Raw genomic sequence first — 10,151 nt, forward strand, 5'->3', positions numbered from 1 at the left:
GAATCTCTCTCCTGTTCGTTTACTGTAAAATACAAAGTGAGTTTGAAATTGAATAATAAATAAAAACGCACGCTGTATGGCAAGCCCTTTAATGTCGGTATGACAGCACAGTGGAACACAAGATTAAAACTGTGTGCACACACATTTGTGTATCATTGGGAGTCTGTTTCCGCATGAGACCACACACACACACACACACACATACACACACACACACACACACACACACACACACACACACACACACACACACACACACACACACACATTCACAGTTTATGTGCGTTTCTTAGTCTGGAATAAAATCTTCTTGAAGGCCTTCCTGAAGTCTCGGTTAAAGATGGTGTATATGATGGGGTTCAGGCAGCTGTTGCAGTATCCAATCCAGAAAAAGAGGTTAAAGAGTGTATCGGGGATCGTGCACTTCTCTCTGCAGACTGCATGGAGGCTGTAAGTGAAGAAGAACGGGAACCAGCAGAGGACAAAAACCCCCATGACCACCGCCAGAACAAACGTGAACCGCTTCTCCCTCATTTGCGCCACTTTGTTTTTGGACAGAGACATCTGCCGGCTGCGGTGAGGCCCTGGAGATGGGAGGAGGAAGTTGTGTGAGCAGTTCTCCGATGAGGCCCATGATATGGAGGCGCAGGATGAAGGTGGATGAGGAGGAGGCATCAACCTGTTAGACGATCCCTCTGCGTCCTTCCTCTCCTCTGTTTTCACGTTTCCGCAGGCTCTCCTGGAGAAGCGAAGAGCCGAGGAGAACGAAGATGTCGTTTTAATGTCGGCCTCACAGCTCCTCTCCTCCAGGTCAATATCGTCCAGCTCCCCTCTCTTTTGGCTGCTGCTGTTGCTGTCCATGTTGGAAGAGCTGTGATGGTTGGCAGGCCGAGGACTGTCCAGCTCATACTGGGATTTACCGCAGCCCACTCCCTTCCTTTGACCCATCCTGGGGGTAACATCAAAGCAGGTCTCAGACTGCGATGGCTGCCGCTCCACCACGTTCTTTGCCACAAACACGGTAGAAGCTCGCTGCTTGGCAACACGGTAGATCTTACAGTACACCAGTATCATGATGACTCCTGGGGCGAAGAAGGACACGAGGCAGGAGGAGAGGATGTACCACGTCTGGTTGTTGAGAAGACACTCCTGCCTCTGCGTCTCACCGGCCTCCTCCAACCCCAAGAACTCCTCATTCTGCGTCATGAGGAGCGGCGGCGAAGAGATGATGATAGATATAAGCCACACGATGCTGATCATAGCTTTAATTCTTTTGGGCGTCCTTTTGCGGTTGTAGCTGACGGCTTTAGTGACGGACCAGTAGCGGTCGAGGCTGATGGCGCAAAGGTGGACGATGGAGGACGTGCAAAAGAGGACGTCCAGAGCCAGGTAGAAGGAGCACCAGATGGAGCCAAAGTACCAGTAGCCCATGACCTGGAAATGAAATAAACCAATAACAATATGTTAATGACGAATTTAAGCCCCAGTAAAGGAGGAAACATTGGCCTTGAGCGAGGCACCTTAAGGATCATTGCGCCTAAAGAAACAATACAGTCAATACCTCATTACTGCTATGGTTACTGTGTTTAGTTTGAGGTAAAACCTCTCTGTGTGTTTGCCCCTGTGGTTTCATGTAAGCGCTCTCGAAAATAACGTAAGCCGACAATCTTTTCACAGCTGGAAGAAAGTGTATAATATCAATGGCATAGAGCATGCTCTGCAGTCAAATGAACAATGAGTTGGCCTCTACTTTGTAGATTTTCATCTCGTGTAGGTGATAGAATGACCTTCTTAGCTGAATTGCAATGTTTGGATCATGCTGCATAAGCTTTTTTGGGTCATTTATTATCAGTTAAAGGTTTTGGAGACGTGAAATGAGGATCTAAAAAAGTAAAGAGAAGAAACTGTAGTCTTTGGTTATACTGAGAATTTAGTTTTTTCGCCACTGAGACATTGACTTTATGAATTCACAAAATGATATTCAACAACAATTCTGATCATCAAATATTCTTTATACCTCAAAAAGTTATGCATTCTTTCAGTTTATATCATACATATAGCCAAATATAGTTTTTAACTCTTTTACACTAACTTCTTTATTCCATAAGAAATCATTTGCTATAAGGATTATTCACGTGACCCAGATATACTCTGGCGAGACGCTCATCAGCTGATATACACTGACAGCAATACAGCTGAACTAAGTTAATATTGGCCGATATATTGACCCTGATGATTTCTCGGTTTGCTGTATTGTATATTGAATATGTTGATGGCTTGCTCTCGGAATGCCCTAACAAACAATCTGAACTTGTCTTTGTGCTCTGGGAACTTGTGATGGATGCTTTTGACATTTTTGACATTTTCTAGAGCAGATGCAACCTGACGTTCCCCCACAGCCATGTCAGATGAACTCACACAGACCTTTTCCCAATGTATGTGCTTAATGTAACACTACTCATCATATCGAAATGGATATGTTGACTTTTTCTTAGAATAGAAAATATTTGGTCTGGTTTGGTCAGCAATTGTACTACTACTTGGAGAGAAGCTGAATGTTGCAACAATGTATCCATTATGTTATTCTACCATTTGTTCATTACTTTGGAGCTACTTGTTTAAACATTTGTGTTTGCAATTCTGCAGTATGTTTTTTCCAGGAATAAAGTTAGGTTAATGTCAAAAGTGTATGTAAACTTTTAAACTAATCGTATATATATATTTTTTTAATTGGTTGGGCTACTCTATACTCCTTCCACGCATCCCTTGAGTCAATGTATTCCTGGTTTGGAATCACTAATAATTAATCAGGAAAACTCTATAAGGCTGTACCAAGCCCGGAGGAAGTGGGAAGGAAGTCAATATTTGTAGTGGTCAAACGGTGTACTACAACTTCTGTGTTAGTCTGTAGCGTCATTGGGCCCAAACATACTTTATCCCATTGACTTACATTGAGAAAGAGATGTCTGGAAATCAGCTGAGTAGCTAAATCAACTACCCCATTAGAAACACCTGAATACTTTAAAGTGGACCTATCATGCTATATTTAAATGATATATTGTAGGGCCATACCTATATAAGGTATATTTATACGTTTCTGTTTTCAAAATACCAAACAGATCATGATTTTTAGCCATGCCTCATTTCGCTCTATTTGCTGTTCTCCAGCACTGTTTTTGCACGGGGCTGATTCTGTGAGCTGCAGCTGACCACGCCCCCCTGCAGGAGAGGGGAGCGTGCTCTGATCAAGTCAGAAGAGGGGGAGAAAAATAGATCTCCGTCCTCCGTGTTTTATTATAGCCTATTATTATATAGAGTCGTTATTCATTTGTTTTAAAGCTCAATAAATAACAAAGAAGACCTTTGACCGGCACTTTTCTAATTTTGTCCGGAAGATTTAAACTTTAACGGACATCTTGACCGGCGAAAGAAACTGAAACTGAAACTCTGCCGCACGGTCCCCTCGTTCCTTGGAAGAGGCGGAGAGGTGGGTGTTTGTCATCTGCTGGTGGACTAACCGGAGAGAATTACAGTGCTTGCCTCGACGGGGAGGGATTGCATTGAATTACAGCAGCGGGAGCAAACACTTGCCTCGGGGAGGGAGAAAAAAAGCCACAGCGGAGAATAAACAGAAGGGCAACCATGGCAACCATGCGCGGGAAGTCTTCTTCGCTGCTTTTGTGGCAGACTACAGCGCCACTTACAGGCCTGGCATATGTACTACAGCGTCTCCAGCGCTTTCGAGCGGCAATGGCCGGCCGTGGCCCAACCCCACATTCCCCTGATAGGTGGAGAGTTGGCCCAATAGCCGTAGCGCCACCGTCCTGACGTCAGTAACGTGTTCAAATCTGGATCAGTTTTTATCAGATCCGTTGCAGCCCCTTTTTTAGAGATTTGGGTATAGAGGAAAATAGAGAGGGTTGTGTTTTCTGACACTTGGTGAGTTCCCTGGAACACCGGGGACACATATTCATGTATAAAAGACGTACAAAAGTGCATTTTGCATGATAGGTCCCCTTTAAATACAAAATTGAAATAATTAGGTCTGAAAAGCTAAAAGCAGAGTCATTTTGATTGAGTGATTGATTGATTGATTGATTGATTGATTGATTGATTGATTTTATTTCGAACAAGTAAAATAAATAATTTACAAAACAAAAAATGTTGCAGTGCATACTAATGTAAGAGAAAACAAAACAAAGTGACATTTACAACAACAACAACAACAACAACAGCATTAGCAACATAAACAGTCCCACATCTAGTGTTCGAAAAGGAGTGAGAAGAAGTATAACTTATTTAATCTCACCCTCTTGTCCCTAAATTATTTATTTATGATACATTTATTAAATGTTTTTTCCTTCTCCATTCATTTTACTGAACCGAAACCGGACGTTACGAAGCGGTTTGGAGGGGGGGCTTAAGCCATAAATAAAAAAAAGGCCCAACACCCTGGCACAACACACATGATCCGAGTAGTTTTGTGTTTTTTGGGGTTTAATGTGATACAGAGCAACTTTCTTAGGAACAAACAAGGCCACGTCTCCAGCGTTAGTTGTCTTTATACATCCATGATCTATACCTATGGGTTCGTAGAGTTTTCTGTTAACGGCATGCTAAAATGGTCACAGTAACATGTTGATGTTACCATCTTAGTTGAGCATTCAAACATATTGGCACTAAACATAAATTACAGCGGAGGCTGACGATTTTGTTTTTGTTTCAGGTATTTGGGCATAAGCCAGAATGATGGACAAATAGAAAAAGTCGACCTCATAATGTTGGTCGATTCAAAGTCAGTGTATCACCAAAGTCATTGGGCTAATATTCATCTTGAGAGGAACTTGAATGTCTGGACAAAATGTATTGGCAATAGATCCAATAGTTGTTAAAATATTTCAGTCTGGAAGGGAAAGGAAAGGAAATATAACCGTGGTGAATCAAAGTAAAGAGCCTACTTTACACAGACATGAGAAGTGGCTGATGTATAATGTAACACAGAAGAAGCTACGACTAGACTTCAAGTATTAAAGGCTGATGAAAAGCAGGGACAAAAATCAGTGAAGTTGTTAGTGGGTGCAGAGAACATCAGAACGTGCCATGCCTCAATATGAGGAAGGACACATATAAATAAATGGTCAACAATTACTCAGAAATAGGTCAAGGTTAGCAATTAAAGATGTTTATAGATTAGCCAAATGGCTGTTTACCGCAGCAGTGACAAGTAGCAATCCATTGTTGTTTAATAATGGTCTGGATGATTGATATTGAAATATGAACATTTCCCCAAAGACCTTTGATTATATGTGCCCTTCCAGTTAAATGATGTATGTACTACAACATTCATCATTGATGAGCAATTATTGATAAACTATGTTTCTTGCAGACATTGCTAGAACGCATTTGATGATTTCAGGTGTTTTTTTTCTCATGTTAAAATATTTGTAATTGTTCTGATTCAAGCTGTTGTGAAAGGTTGGTGACTTAAGATCAATTTACATGAAGTCACAGGTGATTAAATTATCCATCTGTCAATCAAGCCAGTCAGGAGAAGATCGAAATTATCTTTACCATCAAGAAAAGCCTTCAGTGCCTTTCTTTGCTCTTTTTCAAATGAAGAAATCCTCTTCAGTTATGATATAGTTTATAATATGGCAGCATCTACATTTTACTCCTCATGATCCCACATTGTTGTTTCGAGTTACAGTTGCCTTTTTGTGTTGCGACACACACCTTGACCACAGTCGTAGCTAACTCATCACAGAAGGAAAGAAACACCATGTGGTTTGGACAAAAAGGAACACTTGAAGCCAAAAAATGATTTAAGTGGTATCTCGTGATTTTCTGATTCTCGTGTATTGTGTTAATCCCAACTGCCGTGCAAAGTTTGTCACTTTGTGTGTCCAACTTGTTTTTCCGTTGGAGAGCAAGTGCTCGGGTTGGTAAAGTAGCGGCAGGAAGAGGAGGAGTTTGATGAAGTTTCAACGTGTTTGATGGAGTTTTAGGTATACTAGCGGCATGGCTTTTAAGGGATTGAACCATCAGTCAGTCCAACATGCTGGTCCACACTGAAATACTACAACAACTATTGGAGGGAAATTATGATCAGACATCTATTGTCCCCAGAAGATGAACACTACGGACTTTATCTGGCACCAAAAAAGGGTTGACTGTTTTTGTTATTCTTAAGCAAAATGTTTCGACAATAATTTGATGGACTGGCAAGACATTTCTTGAACATATTCACTTTTCATGTAAGGCCACCATCAATATGACATTTGGTTCAGACAATCATTGTCTCGTGAACTATGGTCATCTTTTATCTTTATATAGCGTCTTCATTGTGTCAACTTTTTGGATTTCTCCATACTTTGGTTATACATGCTCAGATGAAATATCCCGATACTGATTGCATGTAAGCACCAGCTAGAAATAGAGTCTTAGAGCAGAGTGTTTTTCCTCACCTCATTAGCCAAGGAGAAGGGGATGACCAGCGTCGCCACCAGTATGTCCGCTGAAGCCAGAGACACCAGGAAGAGGTTTTGGGGTGGCCTCAGGGCACGGCTGGTGAAAACCGCCACCACGACCAGCATGTTACCCACCACAGTCCCCAGTATGATGACCGTGACCACCAGCACGATGAACACTGACGCCATCTGCGAGTGAGGAGGTAGAGGAGGAGATCTGTCCAGAGAAGAGGAGGTCTGATTGACATCCTCCAAAGAAGAGTTTGGTGGTAAATTGGCCGGCATCGTGGCCATTTCAGTGAACACATCCTGTAGGTCCATCCTGGTTAAATGTCTGACAGTATGATCCCCATTTTTCAACTCCAGCGGATTCACTGCAGATGGATTGTCTTGATGCCAGCCAGCGTGGAAATAACAGAAACGAAAGAAAACGAGAAATGGAATGAGAGAAAGGGGCGAGAGTAAAGCCGGCGAAAGAACGAATAATTCAGCTGTATCTTTGGTAACAGAATAATCTCACCTCCTTTTCAAAAATGTTTGATATTTCATATTTTAAAATGAAACACATCCATGTCTCTAAATCCTCACAGCACTGCAGCTGTGGTCAATATGTTGTCATATTTGTATTTACAAACATAAAGCTTCATCTCAGGTCTCCTGCTGCACATCTTTCCCCGAAAAAGAAGGATTTGCATGTTTTAAGTTAGGATTAAAATAAAAGTCATACCTTTGAAAATATCCATTTATAAGCACATCTGAGCCCAGAGGATGACATGCTGCATGTAACTAGGCTGACCTACTTACTTCCAGTGAGACGAAATGAGAACAAATAAATAAATATAAAAAGCAACATGCTCTACTAGAGTCAAGGACAGAAACCGCATTTCAAATGCACGGTACCCTCATACTGCCGCACTCCCCGAGAGACCACTGTGGAGAAAGAAGGATTGAAAAGTAGATAAGAAATAACTGGAAATAAAAGAGTGAATGGGACGAAGAGTGTGGAGAAGATGAGGAAGAGGTGCAGCAACAAAAAAAAAGCGAAGGAGGTAAGAAGAAGAAAAGCAGAGCTCCTCACTTTCATGCAAGTTGTTTCCGTGCTGAGTGACTCTGCTGCTGCTGCTGCTCACTGGCTGCTGCTGGAAGAGAGGAGGAGGAGGAAGAGGAGGAGGAGGAGGAGGAGGAGGAGAGAGAGTAACAGAGGGGGGAGATGAAAGGGACGAGTAGGAGATGCAGTGAGAGGAGAGAGGGAGAGAGTAACAGAGGGGGGAGATGAAAGGGACGAGTAGGAGATGCAGTGAGAGGAGAGAGGGAGAGAGTAACAAAAAAAGGCCATGAGAATGAGGAAGTAAAGAGAGAAGGAGGGATACAGGAGGAGAGGTGGATGAAGGGGGAGATCAGAGGAAGGAATTAGTAAGGAGATGAGGGCAGAAGAGGAAAGGAAAGAGATATATAGAAGATGAGAGGAATAAGGAGGTGAGGCAAGGAGGGGAGGAAAGACAGGAGAAATGATGGTGAAGAAGAGGGCTTTAGAAAGGAAGTGGAAGAAAGGAAAGAGGAGAGATGCAGGGACAACAGGAAGAAAGAGGAGAGTGAACGAAAGAGGAAAGCTTGGATGTGCTGATGTGAGGGAAGGAGAGGGGAGACACAAAGAAAAAGGGGAGATGATGAGAAGAGAAAGGCTGAGAAGAAGAAAGAGTAAAACATAAGAAGACAAGAGGAAGAGGGAGAAAAAGGAAGGTAAAAGGAGACATGGACATAAAAGAGAGATAGAGGGGAGGGGGTACAAGGATGAAGATGAGGGGAGGAAACAAGGATAGAGGAGAGGAGAAGACAAATCAATAAGTAGAGGAGAGGATAGTAGGCAAAGGAGAGGAAACTAGGATAGAGGAAAGGACCAGGGAGAATAGCAGAATGGCCATGAGCCAGAAGAAGACAGACAGGAGAGGAGAGGACACAAACAAGAAACGATAAGTAAAGCGGATGAAGCAAGGGTAGAGAAGAGGAAAGGAGAGGAAAGATAACTGAGGAGAGACACAAGAGGAAAGAGAAGGACAAAGGGGAAACAAGGAACATGAGAAGAGGAACAAAGGACATTAGAGGAGCAGAACAACATCACAGAGGAGAGGACACTGGATATAAAAGAGGAAAGGGAAAGAACATGAGAGAAAGCTACTAAATGAGACACAATCAACTTTTCAGTGGTCATAAATCAATTCCTATTTATCCGGAAAGGAGTGGAGAGAGGGTGAGCAGGCCTTTATTTAATCAGCGTCTGATGCTCTTAATTTAGCCTCCTGGGGCTGAGCGATGACATGAAGTGCGTCTGCAGCCTGGGTGCACTTCTCCTGCTTCTAAACAAATTGTGACACTCGCACGCCGTTTAAATCAGCTTCAGAGGGTGAAGACCTCTCAGATCACACATCACAGAAGCCAGCGTGACGTGAATGCAGACCAGGAGGTAATCCCATGATGCCACAGCAGGCAGGCTTACTTAACAACAGATGAGGGGTGAGGGTACATGTATACAGTTTTATTTTCCCAGCGCTGTGACGCTTGCTGGATAAACATCAACAAGCTTCCCCAGGCAGTGTTTCCACACCGAGGGTGTTCAGAGCTGTTTATTCAGACTAAAGAGCATTCAGGGCTTTAGGTCGGCAGGAATAGCACAATGGCAGCACACACGTCACCACCGATTGAATTAGGGGGTTGTGAGGTGATAATGATGAGTAGCTGAATAACAGGGTAAAAGACAGAGTTAAATCAATGATCCTCGAACTCTTCACGCAAACAAACAGGGGCGCAATTCTCAGAAACGTTATACTATTCTATATATTTATACTATAGAGCCATGTAAACATATGGACACATCAGTGGTGGCAATAACTAAGCAGTACCCAAGTACAGTACTTAAAGGGACAGTGTGTGAGAATGTACGTGGATGTAACAGCAGACATGGAATAAGAAAATCATAACTGCAAATTCCTGGCAATGCAGAGAAATTTAGTTTCTCTTAAAGGAGAGGTGTCATGGCCATTTCCACTGATCATAATTCCATTGTTGAGGTCTACTAGAATAGATTTATACTGTGCATTTTTCCAAACTCACATTGGTTTCTCATACAGCATCTCTGTAAACTACTTGTATTCACTGAATTTCACTATCTGCCTTTAACGGCTCGTTGTAGCTCCAATAGCTCCAGCCCCCACCCTCCCTGTGAGCACAGTGTGCTCTGATTGGTCGGGACGTTGTGAATCGCGCTGAGCTCCGTGGAGGTGTTGTTTCCTTGTTTAGCATACACAGCGAAACACAGCCAAATTCATCCTGAGCACACACAAACTCACATCCGAAGTAAAAACAATAAGTGTGGCTTGATATTGAGTAAGAAAAAGGTTGATAAACGCTGTGAGAATGGGTCTGCAGAGAGAATTTTGCCGCGATCCCAACTGTCTGTTATCAGCCTGCAGCCAGGGAGGAGAAATCAGCTGAGCTGCCTGCTCCCTGCACACAGATGTGTGTGTGAGGAAGTCCGTGGATCGGTCAATTTGGACCAATCAGCGGGGGCTTAACGTAACGGCTCCGCGGACGTAACGTAACGGCTCTTCGGGATTGGTCCATTTCGTTCCGGGTACCGCTTGACATCATGCCGTACCCGGAACGAAATGGAAGACTCAAATGGGCAGT

General features: G+C 43.0%; 1 protein-coding gene across 1 annotated transcript; it reads right to left on the reverse strand.

The window, feature by feature from the left end:
* Positions 1-238: 238 nt before the first annotated feature.
* On the reverse strand, positions 239-6,788 carry LOC117471702 (alpha-2Db adrenergic receptor-like). Its single transcript, XM_034116886.1, has 2 exons — positions 6,465-6,788; positions 239-1,434 (listed from the first exon to the last, which is right to left on the reverse strand). The coding sequence occupies exons 1-2, from the start codon at positions 6,786-6,788 to the stop codon at positions 277-279; spliced, it is 1,482 nt and encodes a 493-aa protein (XP_033972777.1). The 3' UTR covers positions 239-276.
* Positions 6,789-10,151: the final 3,363 nt, after the last annotated feature.

Source organism: Trematomus bernacchii, unplaced genomic scaffold (assembly GCF_902827165.1).
Source record: "Trematomus bernacchii unplaced genomic scaffold, fTreBer1.1, whole genome shotgun sequence".
NCBI lineage: Eukaryota > Metazoa > Chordata > Actinopteri > Perciformes > Nototheniidae > Trematomus > Trematomus bernacchii.

Coding starts and splice junctions, on each gene's coding strand:
- LOC117471702 (XM_034116886.1), bottom strand. CDS start 6,788: ATGGACCTACAGGATGTGTTCACTGAAATGGCCACGATGCCGGCCAAT. Junction 1,435..6,464: donor CCTTCTCCTTGGCTAATGAG/GTGAGGAAAAAC, acceptor TTTCATTTCCAG/GTCATGGGCTACTGGTACTT.